The sequence below is a fragment of the Hyaena hyaena genome, unplaced genomic scaffold (assembly GCF_003009895.1).
Source record: "Hyaena hyaena isolate Hyena2069 unplaced genomic scaffold, ASM300989v1 scaffold_346, whole genome shotgun sequence".
Classification (NCBI taxonomy): domain Eukaryota; kingdom Metazoa; phylum Chordata; class Mammalia; order Carnivora; family Hyaenidae; genus Hyaena; species Hyaena hyaena.
This window is the reverse complement of record NW_024080978.1, coordinates 1,891,406-1,905,370: the sequence shown is the minus strand read 5'-3', so window position 1 is coordinate 1,905,370 and position 13,965 is coordinate 1,891,406. Positions and strand designations below refer to the sequence as shown.

Here is a 13,965-nt window from a genome sequence, read left to right as displayed (position 1 = left end):
TAAAATCTTGTTCAGTGATGCTGCTGATATCTGTTTTGAGCAGTTCATTAGCTGTCATTTCTTCTTGGAGTTTCTTTGGAGGAGAGGTCTTTCATTTCATCATTTTAGTTAGCTTTCTGGCTCTTGTTGGTTTTAAAGACCTGTTATTCCCTCTGTATCTATGAGCGCTGCTGTATCCAAGAAGACTCTTTGACTGTCCTGGGCCTATCCTTTCAGAGAGTGTTTTTTGAATGGTATCTCTTGGTCTCTCTTGTTGGGACCTTGGTTATTTTATTTTCCTATTCGTAGTGATATTTGGGACTCTCCACCTTGTGTACTATGGCTTGTTTCTTGAGGTAGCCTATATGCCTGGCACTGTATTAGATGCTGAAGACACAGGAATGAACAAGAAAGATGATATCCTTCGTCCTCCTGAAGCTTGTACCCCGCTCGCGGCGGCGAACCGCGGAGCCTCCGCGGCCTCGCCAGTCGCTCGCACCTTGTGTGCGTGAGCCGGGGGAGCGCCGTACCCAGTGCCCAGAGGCCCGTCCCCTTGAGGCCTGTGGGACGTGTGGGTAGTGGCGGGGGGAGCAGATGAAAGAGGGGACGCCCCCTCACCCAGCCGAGGAAGGGCAGTTTAAAAGCCACGGTCACAGGGAGGGCGCGGGGTGTGCTCTGGGAGCCGGCCCTGGGGTGGGGGGATTCGGGCTCTTTCCACATTTTCGTTATCATGAATAATACTGCTGTGAACATTCATGCACAGATGTCTGTGTAGATAGGTTTTCATTCTGCTTAAGCAGGTACCTAGGGATGGAATTGCTAAGTTGTATGGTACATTTATGTTTAATTTAAAAAAAATTGCCAAACTACCCGTGGGGTGGGTGATAGTATGCTGACTAACATGCCCTGCATTCTCATTCTATCTCTTTGTAGGAGAGGAAGGTGAAGGGAATGCATCCAGTCTCACTGACACTGGGTGTGGCTGGAACACCATTTTCCCTGTTGCCCACTAACACCTTGGTGTCAGGGCACAGTTTCCTTTGGGGTTTGACTAGATTAGGACGGGTATTATAAAAAGTGTTTTCTGTTCCACTTGGCCAGCCTTTTCCTGGCCCTTTGGCTAAGAAGTGGGCTTTTCTTTAAGGTCTTTGTTCTGCTTGTTGGTGGTTCTTGGTTGCAGGCTTCTCCAGTGTCTCATCTAGGATATAGAAGAAGTAAAAAGACAACCTGGGAACTTGCTGCCATGTTATTCCTCAAGTTCTCATGTCCCTAGCCTCTAGTCCATCTTCTTTCCACCTTTCAGAGTCCTTTTATATTTGTTAATTGTTTTATGTTTGGGATATTTTCGTTGAAAGAGAAAGGACTAGAAATGAATAGAAGCACTCCATTTTGGTCTTAGGCTGTATTATTTGCTTCCTAGTAGTCAGTGGGGCTGCATTCTGGCCAGTGGAAAGAGGATTAAAAAGTGAGTTGCCATTTCCAGGCTTTGTCTGTGAAAGTCTTCTTTGTAATCCATGCTCTCTCTTGTGTCTGCTGGCTGGATGCAGAGGAATTGAGGACTCCGAAGCCACAGGAGATGGTAGATCTATTAGATAGAAAGAACCTGGGTTTCTGAATGACTGGGTGTAGTATATCTATTCAGTATTGTGTTATACACTGAATGTTTGAGATGTTTTTTTATAGGCAGCTATCTTCATTTATCTATAGGCTTATTACTGTAACTTTTCCTCTCTGCTTTTATTTATCTTATGTTCAAGGCGAGTCCTACCTTCTTCACACAACTTCCCCTAATTCCATCATTCACTTATTTGAAATCCTACGGCACTGTAAATTTAACTCATGATTATAAATGTTTTGTATTCTCCTCTAGTCTTCTAGTTATTTTATGGGTTAATACTAACATGTACTTTGTAAGCTTCTAAAAGAAAAGGACCATATTCCTCTTACCTACCCATTCAGAGGGATGCTGAATAAATGCATATTAAATTTGTTCTTTGAAGTCCCTGAATAATTAAACCCTACAGAAATATGATGAAATGAAATTATCATCATTAGAATTTTTTTCTTTGACTTTGAGGGTGTTTCTGCACTCTTCACCTGAAAACTTTTTAGCTTCTTGATGAATCCATTATATTCTTTATGACAGAGGTTTTCAAACCTTCTTGATTATGACTCATTAAGTGATATAGTTTTTCATTGTACACACATACATACGAGTGAAACAAAAGTTTCATGTAACAATACTAAAACTGTAATTACCATCATTATGTGCACTGCCCTCTGATATTTTCTATTCTGGTCGCATCCCATTAAATTGATTCTATGACTCACTCATTGGTCATGACCTGTAATTTGAAAATGCTGCTTTATTGCTGGAGGGAGGCTTGAAAGGGTGAAGCTGCTCAAATTGAGCTATAGCTAAGGGAATGGAGGATGTTAGCTTTTGAGCCTGAAATTTTAAACGTGGGCTTATCTTAAGGGCTTTGAACAGTAAGTGTGATGCAAAGGAGAAGGAGGTGCATGGTCTGAGAAAGCCCTTTGACAGTGTCATCTTTGGACCTTTATTAATACCATCTTTAGGCTTATTCATAAAGATTCTTGAGCTCCATTTCAGATATCTATGAAAATGGAATCATTACTAGGACCTTTGAATCTGCATTGTGATAAGCTCCGTAAATACACAAGTTTGAAAAAAAAATTCAGAACTATGTATGGTGATGGGTGGTAACTAGGCTTACTATGGTAATCATTTTGGAATGTACACAAGTGTTGAATCACTATGCTTTATATCTGAAACTAATATAATATTACATCTCAATTATGCATTAATAAAAAATACATTTGAGAAACCTTTTCTTATAGAGAGCCCCAGCTCTTCTGTAAGGCAAATTGGGGTGTTTGCCAGACATGGGAACTGCTTTTGCTTCAAAAATCCTGATTGTTATGGTTTGCCAAGCTTTTGAATTCTAACTTTTAACATTTTTAAAGATATATTTTTCATTATCCACCCATTTGTCTATTAAGTTATTCATCATATGCTCAACATCACTCCTCATCAGGGAAATATGAATCAAAACCATGATGAGATACCATTGCACACCTGTCAGAATGGCTTAAATTAACAACACAGGAAACAGCAAATATTGGCAAGGATGTGGAGAAAGGGGAGCCATCTTACACTGTTGGTGGGAATGCAAACTGATGTAGCCACTCTAGAGAGTGGTATGGAGTTTCCGCAAAAAGTTAATAATAGAACTACCCTATAGTCCAGCAATTGTACTTTGATGTATTTACCCAAAGGATACAAAAATACTGATTCAAAGGAGTACATGCACCCCTTTGTTATTAGCAGCACTATTGGCAGTAGCCAAATTATGGAAATAGTCCAAATGTCCAATGACTGATGAATGACTAAAAATAATTGTGATATATATATATATATATTACATAGCCATAAAAAAGAATGGAATCTTGACATTTGCAATAACATAGAGCTAGTGTGTAGTATGCTGAATGAAATAAGTCAGTCAGAGAAAGACAAATGCCATCTGATTTCACTCATATATGGAATTTAAGAGACAAAGCAGATGAACATAGGGGAAGGGGAAAAAAAAGAGAGAGGGAAGCAACACCTAAGAGACTGTTAACTATAGAGAACAAACTGAGGGTTGCTGGAGGGAAAGAGAGTGGGGAATGGGCTACATGATGATGGGTATTAAGAAGGGCACTTGTGATGAGCACTGGATGTTGTATATATGTGATTAATCACTAAATTCTACACCCAAAACCAATTTTACCATATGTTAACTAAGTATAATTAATTAATTAATTATTATTTTTAAAAGCTTATTTATTTTTGACAGGAGAGGGGAGGGGCAGAGAGCGAGGGAGAGAGAGAATCCCAAGAGAATCTCATGATGTCAGCATAGAGCCTGATGCAAGGCTCAATTTCACAACCATGGGATCATGACCTGAGTTGAAATCAAGAATTGAAGGCTTAATTGAGCCATCCAAGCCCCCCAGCTAACTAGATTTTAAATAAAAACTTGAAAAAAAAAATGGTGAGAAGTTTCCTGTTCGAAAGCTATTTCCTCTGAGAATAGCAAAATTTTCTTTTCATAAAAAGAATCCATCACCAGAGCGCCTGGGTGGCTCAGCCAGTTAAGTGTCCAACTTGGGCTCAGGTCATGATCTCATGGCTCATGAGTTCAAGCCTCCCTGGAGCCTGCTTTAGATTCTCTGTCTCTGTCTCTCACTGCCCCTCCCTCTCTCATGCTCATGCTCTCTCTCTCTTTCAAAAAATTAACATTAAAAAAAGAGACTCATCACCAATGAAAGGTAATAAATTTCTAAATTAATTTGAAATAAAAAAATTTCCCCTCATATATTTATGCTCGGTTTTAGCTTATTTTATTGCTTCTAATCCCTTGTGTTAATGGTTATATAAATTTATAATATTTTTCATTTTTCTTACTAGTTTATAAACTTTTTATTTCTTCTTCCTACTTTTAGTTTTATATTATCTTGCTACTTTATATTTAATTTTTAAATGTGTGTTGTGTATTCTGTAGCTTAAAAATGTTTATCTTTTGGGGCACATGGGTGTCTCATTTGATTAAATGGCTGACTGTGGATTTTGTCTCTGGTCATGATCTCATAGTTTGTGAGTTTGAGCCCTGTGTTGGGTTCTGCACTGGCAGTGAGGCCTGCTTGTGATTCTCTCTCTCTCCCTCTCTCTCTGCTTCTTCTCTGCTCCCTCTTAAATAAATAAACTTCAAAAACTGTTTTTCTTTTAGTTTTTTGCCAGCTTTCTTTTGTTTATAATATAAACCATCTTTCATTCTGTAGTTTTTAAAATGACCATCAGGAAGCACAGAGTGTCACCTGAGAGAATGGCCCATTCACTTAGCATGGGAAATGTGTAGATATTTACAGTAATGGCTCCTCAATGAATCATACCTCCCTCATTGATTTGTAGAGTTTCTTCCCACATTGACTCAGGCCATGTGTCTTGCTTTAGCCAATTGAGCATCTACAAATGTTACTCAGGTAGAAACTTGGAAGGTGCTTGTGAACTGAGAACATGCAAGAAACTCAGGCTGTCCTGCTAGAGGGGACATTGGAGGACAAGTGAAGCATCCTGTCCAAGAAGCCCCAGTTAACTGCCCGATGTATGAGTAGAGCCATCTTGGCCTTTCTAGCCCTTTATGAGTCACAGGTGAGTGCTACCACATGTTGACTGGAAGAGAGACTGGAGGAGGATCTACCCTTCTAAGTGAAGCTCATGTTGCAGGATTATGAGAAATAAATGGTTGTCCTTTTAAGACACGTAGTTTTGGAGTGGTCTGTTATGAAGCAATAGGTCACCCAAATAAAAACTGGCATTGTCAGTGAGGAGGTACTGCCAAAATAAATTCTAAAATAGATGACATTGGTTTTGACGAGAGACAGCTTTTGCTAGAAGCTGGAAAGGTGGTGAGGAAGCTTATTGGAGACTGAAGTAGTGGTGACCATGTTTATGGTACTGAAACTGAGAAACTGTCACCTGTAGGACTTGGAATATAAAAGGTGTACTTAACAAATTCATGAATCTGGCTAAGGGGATTTCCAGGCAGAATATTGACATTGTAAATTGGCTTCTTATAGCTTTTATATGGTATAGGAGGAGAGGAATAACTTAAAGTAGAACTTAGAGGAGATACAAGGTGTCTGGGATTTTCTGTTTTGAAAAATAAAATTATTTCTTTAGCAGTTTCTGGAAGGCAGAAAATTCTTAAATAAAAAGTGGCTTGGGGTAAATATCAAATCTTGACTGGAAGACTCTTTGGTAAGACCTCAAAAAAGATTTAAGATGTGGCATAGAAATTCTTTCAGCTAGCCAAAAGAGATAATACATGTGTAAGAATCTTAAGGGCTTTTTGCCATAGCAGCCTGACACAAAGTAGAGAAAGTTTTAGTTTGAAAAGAGTTATGAATATAGTTTTATGGGAGAAGGAAGTGAATGTCAATTAGATGAATAGGAAGTCTAGAGCATTTTAAGGGACTTGATTTGGTATATACTAAAAGGAATGGTCAAAATTTGTATGGAACCACAAAAGACTCTGAATAGCCAAAGCAATCTTGAAAAAGGAAACAAAACTGAAGTTATCACAATTCTACATTTCAAGTTATATTACAAGGCTGTACTGTAGTAAACAGAACAGTATGGTACTGGCACAAAAGCAAACCCATAGATCAATGGAAAAGAATAGAGACCCCAGAAACAAACCCATGATTATATAATCAATTAATCTTTACCAAAGGAGGCAAAAATATGCAATAGGAAAATGTCTCTTCATCAAATGTTGTTGGGAAAACTGGTCAGCAACATGCAAAAGAATGAAAATGGACCACTTTCTTTTTTTAAATTTTATTTTATGTCTTTATTTTATTTTGAGAGACAGAGACAGAGAGCTAGCAGAGGGGAAGAGAGAGAGGGAGACACAGAATCTGAAGTAGGCTCCAGGCTCTGAGCTGTCAGCACAGAGCCCGATGCGGGGCTTGAACCCACGGACTGTGAGATCATGATCTGAGCCGAAGTCGGATGCTTAACCAACTGAGCCACCCAGGCGCCCTGAAACTGGACCACTTTCTTACTGCATACACAGAGATAAAGTAAAAATGGATTAAAGACCTAAACATGAGACCTGAAAACATAAAAATCTTGGCAGTAATTTCTCTGACATTAGCTCTAGCAACATTTTTCTAGATGTATCTCATGAGTCAAGGAAACAAAAGCAAAAATAAACTATTAGGACTACATCAAAATACAAAGCTTCTGCACAGCAAAGGAAACAATCAAAACTAAAAGCAGCCTATTAAATGGGAGAAGATATTTGCAAAGGACATATCCAATAAAGGGTTAGTATTCAAAGTGTATAAAGAACTTACACAACCCCCCCCCCCATCTAATTCAAAAAGGGGCAGAAGACATGAACAGACATTTCTCCAAAGAAGACATACAAATGGCCAATAGACACATGAAAAACACTCAACATCACTCATCATCAGGGAAATGCAAATCAAAACCACAGTGAGATCTCACCTCATACCTGTCAGAAAGGCTTAAATCAAAATTCCAAAAGACAACAAGTGTTGGTGAAGATGTGGAGAAAAAGGAACTTTTCTGCACCACTGGTGGGACTGCAGCCACTCTGGAAGACAGTATGGTGATTCCTCAAAAATTTAAAAATAGAATTGTCCTATGACCCAGCAATTGCACTATAGGGTATTTACTCAAAGAATATGAAAATGCTAATTCAAAAAGATATAGGCACCCCAATGTTTATTGAGCATTATTATAATAGCCAAATTATGGAGCAGCCCAAGTGTCCATCAATAAATGAATGAAATAAATTATATATATAATCCAGCCATAAAAAAGAATTAAATCCTGCCATTTGCAATGACATGGATTGAGTATTAAGCTAAGCAAAATAAGTCAGTTAGAGAAAGACAAATACCATATGATTTCACTTATGTGGAACTTAAGAAACAAAACAAATAAAGGGAAAAAGAAACTCAGAAAAAGCCTCTTTCTTTTTTAAAATTAACTTATTTTGAGAGAGAGAGCATGTGAAAATAAGGAAGGGGCAGAGAGAGAGAGGGAGAGAGAGAGAATGCCAAGCAGGCTCTGAGCTGTCAGCGCAGAGCCTGACATGAGGCTCAAACTCCTTAACCATGAGGTCATGACCTGAACTGAAATCAAGAGTTGGATGCTCAACCAAGTCACCCAGACGCCCCAACAGACTTTTAACTATAGGGAACAAACTGATGGTTATCAGAGGGAAGGAGGGTTTGGGGGGTGGGTGAAATAGGGGAAGGGGATTAAAAGTACACTCATCATGATGAGCACTGAGTAATATATAGAGTTGTTGAATCACTATTTTGTACACTTGTAATAAATATAACACTGTATGTTAACTGTAATGGTTTTAAAATTTTTAAAAATAATGAGAAGGAAAAATAAAAGTGATGGCCAGTTTAAAAAGAGTCCTCTGGGCTCCAGATTACTATAAATAGGATTTCTTTTTAAAAAGAACCTATCTTGGAGTCAAAAGCCCATAGGGGAGAGCAAAGACCCATGGATAGCAATAGATTAGGGGGCCATTCCAGATAATGAAAGGGGTCCTAAAGAAAGAACATTCCTGTCCCTAGGGTAGGAATCCCTGACAAAATCTGCAGCTGGATTTAAGACTTGCTATGGACAAATGATTTCTGTGTTTCTCGGATTCTTTTTAAAAAATCTACTGTGGTTATCCCATCCCTGTCTTTCCATTGCATATTGGGTGTTTGGGGGACAGATAGCATGTCTTTTTCCTTCCTAAGCCTGTGATTCAAGGTGAACTGCATTTGAGTTCCACCCTAGTATCCTCATCCGTGGACTTTGATCCTTTTGCAAAAGGACTTTGAGAGATTGCTACATTAATGTCCCCTCTTCCACCACCAACACCCATGAGTCTTGCCCATTGGTTTGCAAGCTCTTGTGTAATCCCCTACCTTGACTCTTGATTTGGCCATATTAATGAGTCCCTTTGGCCAGTAGAATTACAGGAAGCAACATGCAAACAGAGGCTTATTAGATGCTTGCACAGGAGAGCTTGTACTCTGGGACCAGTACTATCTCTATGGTGGTACCTGCCTGAGTGGCCTCCGGTCTGACTAGCTGACTACCACTTAGCTAGGCATAGCTGAAATTGCAAAATCAAGAGCAAATAAATGATTTTGTGTTAGGCTTTAGAATGTTTATTTTGTAACAATAAGTAGTATAAGGACTACATTCTTTTGTCTCTTTTATCTCTTCTTTTGAGATGCTATTTGTTTCTTACACAGGTGAACCCTTTATTTTTTTATTTTTATTTTTTTAATATTTACTTTCATGTTCTAAATAACATGCTTCTTTTTTGTTGACTTTTTAAAAATGGTTTATTGTCAAGTTTATTGTCCATATATCACCCAGTGCTCATCCCCACAAGTGCCCTCCTCCATGCCCATTACCCCCCTCCCCTCCCCCTACCTCCATCAGTCCTCAGTTTGTTCTTAGCATTCAAGAGTCTCTCATGGTTTGCCTCCCTCCCTCTCCCCCACTATTTTCCCCCCTTTTTTGCCCCCACAGTCCTCCATTTAGTTCCTCCTAATCCTCCTAAGCGTGCAAACATATGGTAGCTGTCCTTCTCTGCCTGACTTATTTCGCTCAGCATAACACCATCAAGTTCTATCTATGTTGCTACACATGGCCAGATTTCATTCTTTCTCATTACCATGTAGTATTCCACTGTATAGATAAATTACATCTTCTTGATCCATTTGTCAGTTGATGGACATTAGGCTCTTTCCATGTTTTGGCTATTGTTGAGAGTGCTGCTATGAACATTGGGGGTACATGTGCCCCTATGCATCAGCACTCCTGTATCCCTTGGGTAAATTCCTAGCAGTGCTATTGTTGGGTCATGGGGGAGTTCTATTGTTAATTTTTCGAGGAACCTCCACACTGTTTTCCAGAAGGGCTGTACCAGTTTACATTCCCACCAACAGTGTAGGAGGGTGCCCTACATTTCTCCACATCCTCGCCAGCGTCTAGAGACCTCTGATTTGCTCATTTTAGCCACTCTGACCGGCGTGAGGTGGTATCTCAGTGTGGTTTTGATTTGTATTTCCCTGATGAGGAGGGATGCTGAGCATCATTTCATGTGTCTGTTGGCCATCTGGATGTCCTCTTTGGAGAAGTGTCTGTTCATATCTTCTGCCCATTTCTTCACTGGATTGTTTGTTTTTTAGGTGTGAAGTTTGGTGAGTTCCTTATAGATTTTGGCTACTAGCCCTTTATTTGAATGTCATTTGCAACTGTCTTTTCCCATTCCATCAGTTGCCTATTAGTTTTATGGATTGTTTCCTTTGCCTTGCAGAAGCTTTTAATCTTGATGAGGTCCCAATAGTTCATTTTTGCTCTTGATTCTCTTGCCTTTGGGGATGGGTCAGTTGAGGTCAAGGAGGTTGTTTCCTGCTTTCTCCTCTAGGGTTTTGATGGTTTCCTGTCTCACATTCAGGTCCTTGATCCATTTTGAGTTTATTTTTGTGCATAGTGTGAGAAAATGATCTAGTTTCATTCTTGAGACACCATTCAAAGAACACTTTCTGAACGGATAGGCCCTGGATAGTCAAAGAGCCTTCTTTGGTACAGCAGAGTGCATAACAAGCTTTTAAAACTAACAAGAGATAGAAAGCTAATCAAAATGATGAAATGAAAGAGCTCTGCTCCAAAGAAATTCCAGGAAGAATTGACAGCTAAAGAACCGCTCAAAACAGATATAAGCAAAATAATGGAACCTTTTAATTCTGATCACTGATTCATGTAATTCAGGCGTCCAATGGACCAAAATTTCTGATACACTTTTATATTGCTAGAATGGGGGGCTCTTTTTTTCTTCCCCCATAGGATGCCACATGAAGTTCAACAGTGAGCAGCTAAGGATCTCAAATCCATGTTCTCATCTTTACATATTTATTCACAAATATTGTACAAGCGAATTGTATAGATTGGTATGCACTTGCACCTGTTGGGGAATTTGAGCTCTTTGCAGTTAAGTATATCTAGGGAATTCCAAGCAGCCTCTTAAAAACCGTTTGTTATTTGTTGAATCACTTTTTTTTATTGTTGCTACATACCTTACTATGAACTCTTATTTTAGGCTAGGGGATAAATAAGAGAGATTCTTTTGACCAATGGAGAAGGACCTACCAGTGACTAAGAAAGCTTTATTCAATTTTATGAGGGAGTTATGAGTTTGTCAGTGTATAGCTATATCTTGGTGCCAATCTATAGATGTATCCATGTAGGTAGCTTATATTACATATAATAATCTGTCTTTGTGACAATATGTAGAAATTTTATTTATATAAATTTTATATCATTAATTATACATGATCTATTTCTTGTCATAATTAATCAGAGCTATTAATTTGAAAAGCTATCTCAATATCTGTTTTATGGAAGCACCATACACATATTAAATGGCAGTGTTTTATAGTTATTGCCATATTTCACTGAACCAGGAAGTTTGCAATCTAGTTATAGTGGTCTGAATTAAAGGGATGCTTAAACACTGAAGAATTTGTTAATGAAGAAACCACACTTCATAAATATTTGTAATAAAAGAATGTAAAAATCAGATGGTTTTTCTCTTTAAAAAATTAGCTTGTTCTTACTCTAAGGCATTGCATAATAATTGAAGAAAAGTTGGAAAAAACAGAAAAATACTCATAAAAATAGCTACATCACCTTCCATAGTTAGTTTAAGATGTTATTCTATCTAATAATAGAAAATATTGAATGATCACTGTATTTTGGGCATTAGATATAGTATTCACTTTAAATATAATTTATTTATCACCCACAACCTTGTGATGAAGGTACTATTACTAAACATCATTTTACAGATGAAGAAACAGGAGTAGAGATATTGATTTGTTGATAATTACACTGATTTTTTTCTTTTCAATTTTTTATTTAAATTCTAGTTAGTTAACATACAGTGCAATATTGATTTCAGGAGCAAAATTCAGTGGTTACATCCAATACCCAGTGCTCATCATAACAAGTGCCCTCCTTAATACCCATCACCCATCTAGCCCATCCCCTGCCCATCTTCCTCCATCAATCAACCCTCAGTTTGTTCTCTAAGCTATATTATAAAGCTATAATCATGAAGACACTATAGTACTGGTTCAAAAACAGACACATATATCAATGGAACAGAATGGGAAACCCAGAAAACCCATACCTTTATGGTCAACTAATCTTTAACAAAGTAGAAAAGACTATCCAAAGGAAATAAGACAGTATCTTTAACAGATGGTGTTTATGGGTGCCTGGATGGCTCAGTGGGTTCAGCATCTGCCTTCAGCTCAGGTCATGGTCTCACATTTCATGAATTCAAGCCCCCGTCGGGCTTGCTGCTATCAGCCTGGAGCCCATTTCAGATCCTCTGTTCCCCTCTGTCTCTGCCTCTCTCCTTCTCATGCTCTTTCTCTTTCTTAAAAATAAACATTAAAACAACAACAACAACAAATGGTGCTGGGAAAACTGGACAGCAAAATGCAGAAGAATAAAACTGGACTACTTTCTGACATCATACACAAAAATAAATTCAAAATGGTGAAAGACGTAATGTGAAAAGGAAACCATTAAAATCCTAGAGACAAACAGCAACTTCTTGGACCTTGGCCTCAGTGACTTCTTACTAGACATATTGCCGGAGGCAAGGGAAGCAAAAACAAAAATGAACTGTTGGGACTTCATTGGGATAAAAAGCTCCTGCACAGCAAAGGAAACTATCAACAAAATAAAAGGTAGCCCACGGAATGGGAGAAGATATTTGCAAGTGACATATCAGATAAAGAGTTAGTATCCAAAGTCTATCAAAAATTTATCAAACTAAACACCTAAAAAACAAATAATTCAGTAAAGAAATGAGCAGAAGACATGAATAGACATTTTCCAAAGAAAATATCCAAATAGCTAAGAGACACATGAGAAGATGCTCAACATGGCTCATCATCAGGGAAATACAAATCAAAACCATGATGAGATACCATCTCACACCTGTCAGAATGGCTAAAATTAACAACCCAGGAAACAACAGGTGTTGGGGAGGATGTGGAGAAAGGAGAACTCTCTTGCACTGTTGGTGGGAATACAAACTGCTGTAGCCTCTCTGGAAAACAGTATGCAGGTTCCTCAAAAAGTTAAAAGTAGAAGTACCCTATGATCCAGCAATAGCACAACTAGTTATTTACCCAAAGGATACAAAACACAGACTTGCAGGAGTACATGCACCCCAATGTTTATAGCAGCATTACCAGCAACAGCCAAACTATTGAGAGCCCAAATGTCCACCGACTGATGAATGGGTAAAGAAGACAGGGTATAGATATATAATGGAATATTAGCCATCAAAAAGAATGAAATCTTACCATTTGCAATGAGATGAATGGAGTTAGAATGTATTATGCTAAGTTAAATAAGTCAGTCAGAGAAAGACAAATACTATATGATTTTACTCATATGTGGAATTTAAGAAACAAAACAGATGAATATATGGGAGAGGGAAAAAGAGAAAGAGAGGGAAACAAACTTTAAGAAACTCTCGAAGAAAATTATACAGACTTAAGCCCAGGCTTTTAACTTCAAAGTTTGCATTTCTGAACCATTATAAATTCCTATTATTCTTTTCTGTACAATCTCCCTTCCTTTCTCCCTCCCCCCTCCCTTCTTTCTGTATATTGGATCACACTAATTTGTTGTTTTTTGAATTTATGACATTTTCACCTAATTTATTTTACCAAACACATCTACGTATCTTTAAAAATTTTTGACAGTATGATTTTTTAAAAATATAATTTATTGTCAAGTTAGCTAACATACAGTGTATACAGTATACTTTTGACCTCGGGAGTAGATTCCCGTGAGTCATCACTTACATACAACATCCAGTGCTCATCCCAGCAAGTGCCCTCCTCAATGCCCACCACCCATTTTCCCTACCCCCAACCCCCTACCCCATCAACCTTCAGTTTGTTCTCTGTGTTTAAAAGTCTCTTATGGTTTGCCTCCTACTCTGTTTATAACGGTCTTTTTTCCCTTCCCTTCCCCCATGGTCTTCTGTTAAGTGTCTCAAATTCCACATATGAGTGAAAACACGGTATCCGTCTTTCTCTGATTGACTTATTTCACTCAGCATAATACCCTCTAGTTCCATCCACATTGTTGCAAATGTCAAGATTTTAATTGCTGAATAGTATTCCATTGTATATATATATATATGTCACATCTTCTTTATCCACTCATCAGTTGATGGACATTTGGGCTCTTTCCATAATTTGGTTATTGCTGATAGTGTTGCTATAAACATTGGGTTACATGTGCCCTTATGAATCAGAACTTCTGTA

The 13,965-nt window shown here is 38.2% G+C and overlaps 1 protein-coding gene across 1 annotated transcript in view; it reads left to right on the top strand.

The window, feature by feature from the left end:
* The first annotated feature begins 344 nt into the window (after nt 1-344).
* The window catches only part of LOC120243567 (mitochondrial inner membrane protease subunit 2-like), an 827,125-nt gene continuing 813,504 nt past the window's right edge, over nt 345-13,965 (top strand). The window contains exon 1 of the mRNA XM_039249777.1: nt 345-483. Coding sequence (XP_039105708.1) covers nt 345-483 — 139 coding nt within the window. The remainder of the gene's footprint in view (nt 484-13,965) is intronic.